Source organism: Phoenix dactylifera, unplaced genomic scaffold, assembly GCF_009389715.1.
Source record: "Phoenix dactylifera cultivar Barhee BC4 unplaced genomic scaffold, palm_55x_up_171113_PBpolish2nd_filt_p 001085F, whole genome shotgun sequence".
In the NCBI taxonomy this organism is placed as follows: domain Eukaryota; kingdom Viridiplantae; phylum Streptophyta; class Magnoliopsida; order Arecales; family Arecaceae; genus Phoenix; species Phoenix dactylifera.
The window spans coordinates 98,689-113,399 of NW_024068432.1; the positions used below are offsets into that span (position 1 = coordinate 98,689).

Consider the following 14,711-nt stretch of genomic DNA (forward strand, 5'->3'; position numbering starts at 1 on the left):
CTCCAATGAGGCTTTAACGGAGCTGTGCTGCAACTCAATCAATCCATGTATTCTAGTCCAAGATGACTCGAAACTTCCTTGGCTTGATCCAAGCTGCTTTTTGAGCTTTGCATGTGCACTCTCGACCCTAGTAAACAAATGAAAGTTAGATATAAGAATTGAGGCAAATTAAATTTAAATGAGTCTTTATTTGTGATACCTATTTGTCGTCACATTTCCGTAGTGCCTGCATGTATCAGTCCACGCCGCAACAAATCTTTCCTTGTATTTGCTCAGCCAAGTATCTGACACATACTGTAGTGCATCTGGATAGGTACCGAACTCTCTCTGCAGTGCACTCCAGCGATCATTATACTCGTCTTCCGTGGAGGACAGCACTAGTACATTCCAACTCATAATAAATTTATCCCATTTCTCCTTCAATTCGAAAATTTTTTTGCACTTGGCCAAAACATTCCTACTAATATGCCATCTACATAATAAATGTCTAGCAGTAGGAAATACTCTATGAATTGCATTCATCAAAGCCAAGTCTCTATCTGTAACAATCAACTCAGGCAAAACATCATCAGCTATGACACTGCGCAATCTCTCTAATGCCCAAGTATAGCTTTCTTCCCCCTCAGAATTTAAGTATACAAAAGCAACTGAAAATGTCATGTCAGTAGATGTCACCCCCACAATCTCTAAGAGCGGAAGACGATACCTATTCGTCTTGTACGTGCAATCCATTATCAACACACGGGGAAATGCACGGAACAAATCAATGCTGCCAGGGTGTGCCCAAAATAAGTCATGCACAACATCCGTATTAGTACAATTCCTATGCCACTCAATATATTTAGCCTCTGATAATTTACCTAATAGATGTTGCATTTCAGACCTCCCGGCTTTCTCTGCAACCTTAAACCGTTGACGTACATTGTAGATAGTCTTGATAGTCGTAACATTGAGGGCATCTCTTTCCTTCAATGTGGATAATATGTCCTTTGGACGAACCAAACTCTTCGACATATCCACTAACAATTCCGTCTCTTGCTCAGATAATCTCCCTGCATATGAGTGCCCCTCCAGATTCTCTGCAGCGGGATGATTGTGCACTCCACATACGACCAGTAATATCCAATCATCCGCAGTATCCAATTTCTTTCCTCTTAATGCAAAAGGGCATCCACACTTCTTTGTCCCACAGGCAGTCTTTATTCGCTTTTCTTTTGTGGTTCGGTACGTCCCACCCCTCTCACAACCTAACGTAATTCTGGGTTTCTTAGAAATGGTACCTGCATCGGATGATTTGATTACAACAACAAAACCATTTCGCCTCCCAGCTTCACGACACCAATTACACAAGTCCTCTCTACTCTTGAAGATCTATACATTAAACAATTTATGTAAGTACACAGTTGTAAAAATAGCTCGCTAAACTAATACAAAATTGCACAATATATTATAATACCTCGTAAGTTGTAAATTCGCTTGTGTAATCCAGTACAAATTCTGATCCAATTATACTCGATTTGGTTGTAGCATAGCCCTACATATAAAATAATTTATCACCAAGAATTAATGAATCAGAGGATCTGTTCGGCACAAAATTCAGCACGGCACGCGATTTGGCACGAGAAGGCTTCTGTTCGGCTGCAGAGTGCCGAACAGAAGCCTTCTGTTCGGCTGCAGTGTGCCGGACAAAAGCCTTATGTTCGGCACTGTGCAGCCGAACAGAAGCCTTCTGTTCGGTAGAGCGCTACCGAACAGAAGGCTTCTGTTCGGCACTATGCAGCCGAACAGAAGCCTTTTGTTCGGCGATCCAGTGCCGAACGGAGCACGAACCGTGAAAAAACAAAACTTTCGAAACAAGGTGGAACACGTACCTTTGCGGCCGATTCTTCGTCCCAAATCACTAGTTGCTTGTCCATGCTTCGAATGGGGCTTAAATCTCCTTCAAAGATCGCCTAAACGATGTAAATGGATCGAGGGGTTTAAGGGGGGTTTGAGGGGTGGTTTTTTTTTTCCTTTTCAAAACGAAACGGAGGAGGAGACGGAGGAGGAAGGGGGGTGTACTGAGAAAATTTCAAGGGCAATATGGTAATTACACTAAAGGTTAGTTTGGGTACTTTTTTTTTGGTTTTTGGGGGGTGTCCTGAGCAATCGGGGGGGGGGGGGGGGGGGGGGTGTATTTAGAACTACCCGAATGAACATGTCACCGCATTGTGATTGTTGTTGGATTTTCTCTCCTTTACAAGTATCCAATAAATATGGAGGTAATTGGTGCACTTAGAAGATGAGCCGATGGACATAAACATTTTACATCAATACATGGACATTAACATGCAAACGAGTCTAGCCTCAAGTAATGTATTGATGACTGAAAAATCGAATGCCCATCTTGTTTTGAAAGGCTTAAGGTCGCATACTTATGCTCAAATTTTGGTGGATTTGACCCCTTGGACACCAAGACCTCAGCAGAAGAGTCTTGCCAGAAAAAACGGAATAAAATATATGATAATCATCTCATTAACTGAAAAGCCTCAAAGACCCCCATGTATAAAACAACGGTATGGATAACAAGACGACAATCGCACAATTGACAGCCTGCAGCTTTGCATGAGGAGACCTCTTGAATCAGAGTTCATATTTGAAGGCAAAATTAAAGGCATAAAAGGTAATCAAAATTTACAATCCTCAGGCCAAAGGATGAAAAAGTTGTGATTATTTCAGCAGTCAAATGCTCGCTGCTAGAGCCTGCAAAGATGATGAAACAACAAGATTTTGCGAAGCATGAACTGAGAATCGGCAAAACTCAAACTGACAATTTTGTCGAGATAAATCTAGAATTGCCTCAATGTTTGGCATCTTCCTCCTCACAGAATTTTGCATATCGGTCGGAATCCATCAGTGAGTCCAACTCGCCTGCATCACTCATTTTGACCTTTATAATCCATCCATCATCATATGCGCTAGCATTCACCTGATTCAAGAAAAACATTTCAAGTTATCATCTTTAGCAAGATTTTCATCTTTCAAACCCAAAAACTTAACAAGCAGCACAAATGTAGGTCTATTACAAGGTTTTAGGCATGGCCACCACCCAGGTTCAAACCCAGGACATCTTCCCTGTTGCATACACTTAGGGCTCGTTTGGTTCGCGGGAAAAGAAGGGGGGAAAGTGTGGTCAACGGAAAAGTAATGAGATGCCTCTTGTTTGGTTGGAGTTTTCAAAGGAGAGAGAAGGGAAAGTTGTATTCCCATGGGAATGTGATTCCCACATTTCATGGGAAAGTCTTTCCCATGAGAAACATGGGAAAGTTACTTTCCCATGAGGCGGGAATCACTTCATTTTTACTTTTTTCCAAAAAGTCCCTTCAGTATTAAAGAAGCATTAAAGAGGCATTAAAAACCTAATTTTTATTAAGGGCATAATAGAAATTATATATAACTTTCCTAGAAAAGTGGATGGCCAACCAAACATAAGCACCTTGGAAATTTGTCACTTTTCCATGGTAAACCAAACATGCCAAAAATACTTTCCTAGGCATCCTCTTCCTAGGAATTTGTTTCCCAGAAATCATATTCCTAGGAAGGAAAATGCTTCCCGCGAACCAAACGAGCCCTTAGGGATGCCAACTTGCAGCCCAAACTACTGCTGGAAAAAGGTTGCTGACAACCTTGCAGATGGAGCTAGGGTTATTCCAGATCGTGTCATCTGGGTTTCAAATGTTCTCAAGTGATTTTTCTTACTTTCTAAAGCTGAGGCTAATATGTGAGGAATTTTACATTGGGGAGCTCACTCTCCTTTACTTGCCAAAAAAAAATGAGCACCAACACAAACAGCATAGAAATTCCAGCATCCAAACATTATCTATCAAAGGACACTAGAATAATCAAGGTGTCTTTGCTTTTCTAGGAAAAATAGATCTAGGAATTCACACTGTTAGCAGACCCATATGATGGTCAAAGGTGCGCGGTAGCTCAACCTGACTGCTGAACCCGATCGAACCCTGGAGATGGACCTGTGTCAATTAACTTTGAACAATGGTCTGATGTTGTTAGGCCTCATGTCTAAAATCAACTAACTTACCAAAAATGAATCTAGCAAATTTCCTTGTAGATGAAAGGTCAGAAATGGGACAGTGCGGGAACAACCATTACCAAGTCCAAAAGTTATCGACCACTAGCTTTGCTGGTCAGCTTTATTCACCCCAGCCCACAGAGGAATTTTAAGATAAGCAGAAAAAATTTAATTTGTTTAGTGATCAGAAAGCAAAAGAAAATGAAAGTGGTACTCCTGTGGACCTGAATGTCTTTACATGTGCCCTTGCAAAACATAGTTCCAAAAATCCTTTATTTGTGAATTCTCCTTTCTTCTTCTATGACCATCCAGCCATCTTTCTTACAAGGATTCCAACTAATGAAGGATATTATACCCTAGTACTACTTGGGTTAAAAAAGGAAAAAAGGATTTGGTGAGAGTGCTAACATCAAGGTAGGCCGAACCGGACCAAACCGCCCAGCACACCAAAAAAAAAAAAAAAAAAAATCTTAAGGCACCTGTAGCCCCAATGGAGAGTGTGGAGGAGTCAGTTCACTTAGATTCAAAGATTAGGAACAACAGTTCTAGTGGTCATAGATCTGTAGATCAGGAAGGGAGTGGAGGATATGAGACCACTATTTATAAGACAACCGCATGGTAGTCTTCGATTCACCAATGACCCCTAGTTTATGCATGCTACACAGGATAAAGACCACGGTCCACGATCTGGTGGAGCCAGCAAGAATCTGATTACATATAGAAAATGGGCTCCTCGAGGTCATTCAGAAAGACACGATGCAGCTTCAGATAACCTCACACGTGCGGTAGGATCCATAAACATATCAAGTTCTTTAGCATACTGAATCCTATTACTCACAATCACAAACAACCTATAACCCATTCGGATATGGATATGAATATTGTGCGTCTGAGACATCTTCCAGTGGCTACTATCCTATGCAGCCTAGAGCATCCTATGAGTCGGATTTTGCTGTCGGCTTATTCAGATAAGCCCCTCCACAGCCGTTTTATCAGTTTTATTGGCCAGTTTTTCAGCCAGAGGATACCTTTCAGAGTCGGAGCTTCAGCAAGAGATCCAAGAGTGCCTAAAACCCTAAGCACGTTCCTTATGGGATGAACATACAAGACTACAACGCCTTTTGGTTAGAAGGGTGGGCAGATGTACCTCCTGCCTATGCCAATGATCCAAATATCAACAAAAGGCGTCGCCACTCGACGAGATTTTAGATATTGATACGTACGTTGTACTTTAAATATATAAATTGATTGTATTATTTTATATTTTTCACCTCACTACTTGATTTGAGGATATTTCATGTTGTTTCTTGTAGCATGCAACATTTCACTAATCATTTTATATTTTGTATCGTTTTAAAATAACAAGATGCATCATTTAAGTTAAACGGAATTATAGAAACATTAAAAAAATAAAAAATAAAAAAAATAAAAAAAGATTGATTAGTAATTAAATCAACTTGAAAAACTCCAAAAAAAATTAGGTGTGCCGGTTCTATAAGCGTACTGTGTGTCGGTACCATACGCCGACCGGTATAGGTTCCGGTACCGATTTGGTGGACCTTAGTCTAACACTGTTAGTATTTTTCGTATAACATTATGGAAGCCGGTACAGAACTGACAAGTCCAAGCATACCGTGTGCCGGTACCGTCCACCGACCGGTACAGGTCCCGGTACCGATTCGGCGAGCCTTGACTAACATTGTTACTGTTTTTGGTATAACATTATGGAAGCAAAACACAAGGGACTAAATACCATTACTTTTTGTGATCACCTCTCCTACCCACTTTAACAATCTATTATGGTACTTTTTTCCCCTTGCACAATTCCCCCATGAACTAGGTGGAACTACACCTTCTAAGTAGATTGAAACCCTCGACTCATTTGATTCCTGTTTGGGGTGCAGAAAATTCTCTTTACCGTGAAGGTCTTCGAATACATGAACTTGGTCATTGCACCAAGTATCTTATAATGATACTCTAATAGTTATGATGATACATGAATACAAATCAAGATGTAACTGGCATAGCTATTTGATCCTATATTGAGCCAAAAAGCATGATTTCCTGTTTAAGGGGGCACATTGCAAACATATAATTGTCATGAGATTCATGGTGCTGCAGCACAAACCAATAACAAAAGTTTAATTGGTTTTGTTTCTGGCTATTACTTTATTCAATGGCCTAAACTATATGGGTGACCTACATCAAATCTGAGTTAATGATGATATAAGTATCCTTACCAAGTGGTTCACAATAGTATTGCTAATGTCTCGACAAGTTAGATTGAATTCAAAATTGTCCTCATCGCTCCAATGATAAAAGGATAAAAAAGTTAATTGAATGGGAAAAGGAGGACAAAAAGAGGGCTGTTCTTCATGCTTGCTGTTGTCAACAGATAAGAATAGAGTGAAAACAAAACAAGAGGAAAGAAAGGAAGATGACATGAAGAAATAAGGAAGAATGGAAGGTCAAAGAAGGATAAAAGGAGAGATAGGATAAGCAGAAAATGGAAATAATTCATTTATTCAATTCATCATTTGGATGAATAGAATGTGGGTGGTCCTAACTTAACAGTCATGTCCACTAAATTTCTAAAGGAGTGCTTATCGACTTGCTATGCTACTCTTTGAAAATGTCCTAAAATCTAGAAACTATTTTAAGTGGGATATGTCACCTAAACACGGGATAAGAACCTCTCCTACTTACATGTCCAGATATCTAAGAAGATAAACATAAAATACAAAGGTATCAGATGCAAGGAAATCAAGGAGAGATCTGAAACTTAGTCCCCTACAAATTTTAGCAGACAACTAGAGAACATAAAGTTGATTTTCCTTTTCAATGCCTCCCGTTGAAAAACTAGAAAAAAACATCATGAAGCCTGTCATGTACAAATGGTACAACAAAGAATGGAAGAAGAAGGTTGAATAAACGATTTACTATCAAGTACCAATTCTAAATTATGATTATAGTTTAATGGTCAAGTTAACAAAGATCTTACAAATGCCTAGTAAGTCTCAGTTGGATGTGATTATGCATTCTATACAACATAAAAAGGAGAAAGCAATTCCTTAGATGTCATAAGAAGATAGGTTAGAACTGGACAAGACAAGGTTGTGAAGAAGGTAGCTTGAGTAGGGCTCATTTGCCATGAAAATGGTAAACTAAGTGAGAATTCCATCAAATTCATCAATAAAAATGGCTGTCAGGCAACACATACCAATCCAGGAGAGCTATTTAGCTCAGTGTTAACTTCAACTACTTCTCCGGAAACGGGAGAATTGATGTCACTAGTAGCCTTGACACTCTCAACTGCTCCGAAATTCTTTCCCTGTGTCACATTGGTGCCAACTTCAGGCAATTCCACATACACAACATCACCCAAGTGGTCCTGAAAACAAAACAGCATAAATTGAGTTTAGTAAAATAACGAACCAAAAACCATTTATGAGTTATGTTGAACTTGATAGAAATAGGAAAATTAGCTAATAAGCAGCAAACTTCAACTCTTTTGGAGCACAGTGGAGAGCGCTACTCTATCAAGATGAACAAAGAAAATATTCCTATACCACAGCTAAACTTGGCAACTTGGCCCGAAGTGATGAGTTAAATAACAGTATCTTGGTTGATGTTATGTTACTCAAACAATTAGAAATCGAAAAAGCATTGTGCTTGCATGATAAAACTGATCAAGTATAAAACCTGAGCATGGTCTGTTATTCCAACTGTTGCAGAAGTACCGTCAACTTTAACCCACTCATGCGTGTCGGCATATTTCAAATCCTTCACAACTGCAAATGAATAAAATAGAATTGATTCTGTAACTTCCAAAGAAAGTACAGGCATGCAATAACCACTCTTCCAAGTTTAACTGTCCATTACCCTTCACTATAATGTGTATACAGTACTTTGATTTACCATGCATGTACTTGTAGATTTGCAATGCATGTGCAGTCATAAATTATCTAACGAACATATAATAAGAATATCTTTGCCAGCTTGAGCCACTCACAAAGCAAGTGAACCATGCAGCTATAGTTTGTCTAGTAACTATTAAGAATTCATGATCCAATGGAATTTCACCAAGAAATCTGTGAACTATTTAGTAGGCTAAATTTAGGGGAAGAAGCAAGTAAGAGGAAATAAGCAATGAACTATTTTTAATGTGCTTGCGTGTTCAAAAAAAAACAGAATGGATGAGCATTCAAGTCATCACAATACAACAGGGTATGAGCGGTGAGAACAAGCTCTGATTGGAAAAAAAATGCTCTAAAGCCAAACTTCCCTACACACTTCACAGGAATGTGAGATATTGACCAAGAATAACATTTGTCTCCCAGTGGATGAGGGGGACCCCGAGTTAAATGCATACATTATTAATGGAATATCTATCAGTAAACCAAATCAGCATTTTTAGACATCCTCAACTAAGTGCAAAGGTAGGAGAGTAGAAGAGAGATAATAAGAAAGAGTCCAATCATCATAGCAAATAATCCAAAGCAGAGTAATATAATAAACATTCTAAGGACCAGTTATTAACTCTTACTAATATGAACTCCATGGTTAATATTAGGCCTAGGGGTGTACACGGGTCAGGTCGGATCGGTTTGGAACTAAACGCAAAACCGAACTGATTTCAACCAGTTTCCTAAAATCAAAATGGAAACCGAACCAATCATCTACAAAAACTGCTTGAAACCAACCTAAAAAATTTTGGTTCATTTCGTTCAGTTTATTAGGTTGATATTCAATGGGCTAGGCTAAGTCTAAATATAAAAAATTTCATTTTATATAGGGTTAATATTTAATGGTCAGGACTAAATGGGCTCGGCTATGTCTAAACATAAAAATTCTATTTTATATAAAAAATATAAAAAATAAAAATAAAAATTTTTATATATAGGCACACATATGGGTCGGGTCAGTGGTTTGAATCGGTTTTCTAAAAGTCAAATCGAAACTAAACTGCATTTTTTCGGTTCAAGACTTTCTCCAACCGAAACCAAACAGAATTTAAAAAAAACCAACAAAAGCCGAATCGAAGAGACCGGTTCCTGTTAGGTTCGCAGTTCGGCTGGTTTTTTGCACACCCCTAGTTAGGTCTAAAGATAACAAGGAAGACAAGAACATTTACTAGTTAATAATAATGAATAGGATGTGCAATAAATTGAATATTTTCAAAACGTGTTAATCATATTGTTCATAAACTAGGTAATCATAATATGCTAAAGCATGTTCACTTTCCACAAGATGAAGGCCAATGGAAGTGTGATGACATTTTTGGCTTGAATAGTACACAATCTTTTAATCTTAAAGACCAAATGAGCTAACCGTGAATTGGTTTCCTGGCAAACTCCTGCATGCAAAAGGAGAGTCTTCATCTTAATGCTAAAAGAAACATATATATCCTAGTACAAATGTAAGTATGGAATCTTTTAACAACTTCAATTACATGAAAGCTTTGAAGAAGTGAACTCAGATACTAGTATTACTTCCAGTCGCTATATAATCCTAAACTTTGTTCTCATACAAAGGAAATACTGGAGAGGCATGGACCAAGACAAGGGAAGTGCTGCTTATTCAAGTCATGTATTTCCGACAGAATATACTTGTTCTATGGACAATATCACTTTGGATCTCAATAGTCAAGGGTCTTACTTTTCTGAATACTCGTCCAAATGTCTGAAAGGTAATTAGGTTTTCTACCTACTCAAACCTTCACCTTCGGTGAATCTCGAAAGGGGTTCATTTTCTATTTGATGTAGACTGAGGTGCTGTTACATGCCACCTGCTGCACTTACCAGCAATGTCACATGCATGACAGCCTCCAATTCTAATTGGCTGCACTGCATACTCATGATTCTCGCTTTGATAGTCTAGCCCTTACTAATCACCAATCAAAAAGTGGATTTCTTCATTTCTAATACCGTTTGCAGGATTATCTCCCTATCATGAGCTAAATTATGTTAGTTCTTCAATTTCAGCCCAAAATGAATGTATCCTGAGTCTTCTCCATTTTATTGGCAGGTTTTCCTTCTACTTGTTAATGATCAAAAAATCTAAATTTGTCTTTGAGACTTTAAACATCCTCAAGGAAATGGATGGTTCATAATGTTCCCACACAAACAATTAGCTGATCTCTGTGTATTTGTTTGCATGTTTGGTGTTTGGGTCCTTGTCAGCATGAAAAGATATCCAGAGTTTTCAAGTGTCCTATATGTTCCATTTCATCTAGGGGTTAGATTTATTATATCAGCGTTGTTTCCTAATCCTAGTATATGACCCAAGGATTAGACACCCGGTTTGACTTGGTCCATCACGGATAAGATGAGAGAAATAACAAGTCTCGAGAAAAGTGCAGGATCCTAGGTCTCTATGGACCATGTCATCCCCATAGGTCTTAGTTGGGATGGACAAGGACCTATGCATCCTAACAATTGGGATGGCCTAGTGTCCTAGTAAGTTGGGATGCCAATTTGATTAATTTATTATGGACCAAGATCTATGCATTTTGACACTTGGAATTGCCTCGCATCACAATAACTCACTGAGATGCCAATTCTTTTATTTACTTTTTTTACTTTTTCTTTATTTTTTATTTTCAATTATTGTTTAGAAATTTTCTTATTATTCTACTTAAGTTCATTGACTTTCTTGTTTATGATTCATTTGATAAGTGGTGCTTCATTTAAATTTATTGTTATTTTTCAAATTTTCAAACTACAAGTATTGGTATTGGTATCTATACCACAAACCCAACCATCCGCTCAAAAAGCCTATTCAAGGGTCTAAAACATCTAAAAATTCATTAAAAGCAACAAAGCAATGAAAAAAAAATAAAACAAAAAAAAGGAAAAAGGGCATCCCATTGTTTCACTAGAGTGCCAACACATCCTGAGTATCAAGACTTAGAGGACCTAATTAGAGATTTTTGAACTATAAGAACCATGTAAAAACATTTGTGAAACTTGAGGACCCAAAACATAATTTATGATATATAGGTAATGGCGTGGCATGGGTGATGATGTGACACTCAACAATTGGACACTTTTGAGCAGAAAATTTCAAAGCACATGCCACGTCATCACTCATATGTCACACTATCACCCATATGCCGTATCATTAAAAGAAAAATTTTCATCTGCAATTTCTGCAACATAATTGGCCATACAATCACCGATTAATGCCAACAAGGATTTCCAGTGAGAAAAAATGGCCAAAATCCGAGGGAAGGACAGCATTAAAATAGTTGTGAAAAAAAGGGACCAAATTTGAGCTTTTTGAAGTTTAGAAATTTATCGAAAAATCGACCTAAACTTGGAGGACCAAAAGTATAATTAACCCTATTTATTTTAAGAGCTTCTTAAGAAATCATGGAATCATAAAACACAACAATCATGAGATTACTTTCCAATTATTCCAAACCTCCTTAGCGCCTGAAAACTTGATCGTCAATATCAACCAAGAGAAACCTTTATCTTCTCCACCACAAATATCCACTAAAGAAGTTAAAAAAAAAACAAACAAAGAAAACAAGCATGCACTCCAACCATTTCAGAAGAAAACAATTTCTCCATCGCCTTCAATCCTAAACGACAGATCAGCCAGATTACCCAAACCACCATTCTAGAAACACCTGTTGTGGACTTCTTTGACGGATTCAAATAGCCCAGAACCAAATCATAAAAGCGAGACCTCTCAATTCATCCCAGATTCATCCAAATCAAACAAACTTCTGTTATGAATAAAAGAAGACACAATAATACATTAATCAAAACTAAAAATCAAGTAAATCCCATCAAGAAAAAAAATCCAAACTTTAGCTTAGAAACCAACAGATCTTTCCATTTCAAGCACCCTAACCAAGATCTAAGAAAAAACAGGACCACCCAGTCGCCCATTCAAGCAGAAACATCCAAGCAAGAAGCCAAAGACGATAACACACACAGACACTCAAAAGCAAAAAAAAAAAAAAAAAGCCTGATCTCGAGAGACGGAAGAAGGATCGGAATCGGAAGAGAGCAGCAGAGATTTACCACTGGCGAAGCCCCTTGGGAAGGTGGAGATTCGTAGGTACGAAGCGACTCTCGAAGCCCACAGCAACCTCGCTGCCATAATGATAAAAAGCAATACCTGCTCTCTCCTGCCACCTCCCGGAAAACCCTAGGGAAAGTATTTATGGAGGAACGGGGCGACGCGGATTTGGTTCGCAGACCCAGGCGTTCGCAGGAACTCCAAAAGCCTGAGTGTGCAACACGTGTCCGTCTCTCTCTCCCCCCCCACATATACATACATACATACATACATACATACATATATATATATATATATATATATATATATATATAAATTATCAAAAAATTTCTAGGATTACAGGTAAATTACTGCATTTACAGTCAAACCGTTAATCTTTTGTGGATCCAAATAAAATTACTAAAATAAATTTTAGTGACATAACAGTCACTAAAAAATATAAAAAATATGTATATCTTTTCTTCCATTTAAAAATAATTTTGATTTTTCACGTGACAAAAAGTTTTATTGCCATGTTAATTTAACTACATATAAATATAAGTTTTACAAATTATTGGATGTAAATAGGAGAAACATAATCCTCAAATAAATTTTGGAGAGAGACCCAGAGGGACCTATTCTGTTGGACCAGCAAGTTCCTCTGCAACCTCCAACTTCCTTCGATTTAATTCTTTATATTTTAGATTATTTGCATATATACTTTCTAAATATGTAGAATTGTGTAAATATCCTTATAAAGTTACAATTTGCATGTGTACCTTTTTAAAATATTTATTTTGCATGTATAATTTATATATATATATATATATATATATATATATCCGTACCATCTAAAACTGTTAAAAAAATAAAAATTAAAATGATTAAAATATCCTTACGGGTAGCATGCTAAAAGAAAAGGTAATAAGGGTACATGCACAAATAGCAACTTTCTCAACAAATTTCTACAATTTCTCATATTTAGGAGGATTTACACTAAAAAAAAGATCAAAGCTAGACTGATACTTGCCAAAACTTTAATAACTCAGTTAAATCGACGAGTCAAAATAAAAAGCTAAGTAACATTGTCAATTTTTATTTATTTAAAATCTTAACTTGGTCAAGTTAGAATATTAAATGACCATTTTGGTAATTACATTCTCATATTTAATTTTGATCTAATTATCATTATTGAGTCTATAACATTTACAATATTTTTTTATTATTTTTATAATAATAAAATATATTAAAATTAAATTAATTATAGATGTTAAGATCAATGAAATGACTTTTAGTAATTTCTATATGGTAAGTGATTCATTTTTTGAGGCAAGAATTGCATAAAAATAACATAAATTGATATCGACATAGGATCATATAGTATGACAACATTGATTTTTTTTGTTACTCTTCTTAATCAAGAGTGGCTAAATTATCTTTACTATTATTAACTTTTGTCATTTAAGCATATACCTCAGTTTTTAATATTTTTTAAGTATGTATTCTCCTGCATATGCAAAATTGCATGAATATCCTCATAAATTTATATTTGTGCATATATCCTTATAAAATTTTCTTTTTCATATCAATCCATGAAAATATTTGAATCATTTTAATTTTAAATTATTTATTTTTAAATGGTATGGATATGTATGTAATATATATATATATATCCAAAATAAATATTTTATAAAGGTATGCATCAACTTTATAAAGATATTTATATAATTTTATATATTTAGAAAATTATGCATGCAAAACATCCTTCTGTTTTCAGCTTTTCCTGCGAAAGCCTGGTGGCTGCGACCAGCGGTGGTCTTCTTCGTTACAAAGAGGACAAACCACCAACCCACCAACCCAGAACAAAAAAGTTGGTGGAGCACCGCACCGAGATCCCATTGCGTGTGAATCCACCACGCGAGTTATTATTTGCTATTTCTCTTTGTCCATCAGATCTACAAGCATAGGATGTGGGGTTTCGTTGTATTTTCTTTTTTATTTTTTTTTTCTTTGACGGTTCACCATGTAATGCATATATGAATATATCTAATAAAAAATAAAAAAATGCAAGCTCATGGAGTGTCTGTGAAAATTTTTTCTCTTCTGATTATAAATATATTTTAAATAGTTAGCCACGTAAGTAGCCATCCAGATTCAATTGACAATTTTATTGGTCTCTTTAAATACATATTTGGCTTGAAAAGTATAAGTTCGTTGTATCACCAATCAAGGCAACAGAATCTTCATGCGTAAAGCCCTTCTTTTCTTAAAAAATTCTATATACGCGGTAGCTGAAGCATGCGAGGGAAAGCATGACAGAAAGCATTGATGGCCATGTTCATTTCTTAACCAATACCCCCACACAACCCTTTTCCTTCTCTTTCGCATTTATGCAATTTCCATTTAAAGATTATATATCTCAATTTTTTTTATTTTACTAGTTTATTTTTAATTTCAAAAATTTTATAACCAAATATGCATATTTGATGTTATTTATTTGATAAATTTAATTTTATAATTTATTTTTTATCATTTCAATTTGAATATTTTTGATATTAGTTAAATTTTTGTTTCTATTCCTACTTTATAGTTAAACATTGTATTTTCATTATAACTTCTTTCTAACTCT

General features: G+C 36.4%; 1 protein-coding gene across 1 annotated transcript; it reads right to left on the bottom strand.

Annotated features, from left to right (window-relative positions):
* Positions 1–2,599: 2,599 nt before the first annotated feature.
* Positions 2,600–12,261, bottom strand: LOC120107935 (glycine cleavage system H protein 2, mitochondrial-like). The gene is made up of 4 exons (XM_039121468.1): positions 12,106–12,261; positions 7,772–7,860; positions 7,290–7,460; positions 2,600–2,968 (listed from the first exon to the last, which is right to left on the bottom strand). Exons 1-4 carry the CDS (start codon positions 12,182–12,184, stop codon positions 2,840–2,842), a joined length of 468 nt encoding a protein of 155 aa, XP_038977396.1. The 5' UTR covers positions 12,185–12,261; the 3' UTR covers positions 2,600–2,839.
* Positions 12,262–14,711: the final 2,450 nt, after the last annotated feature.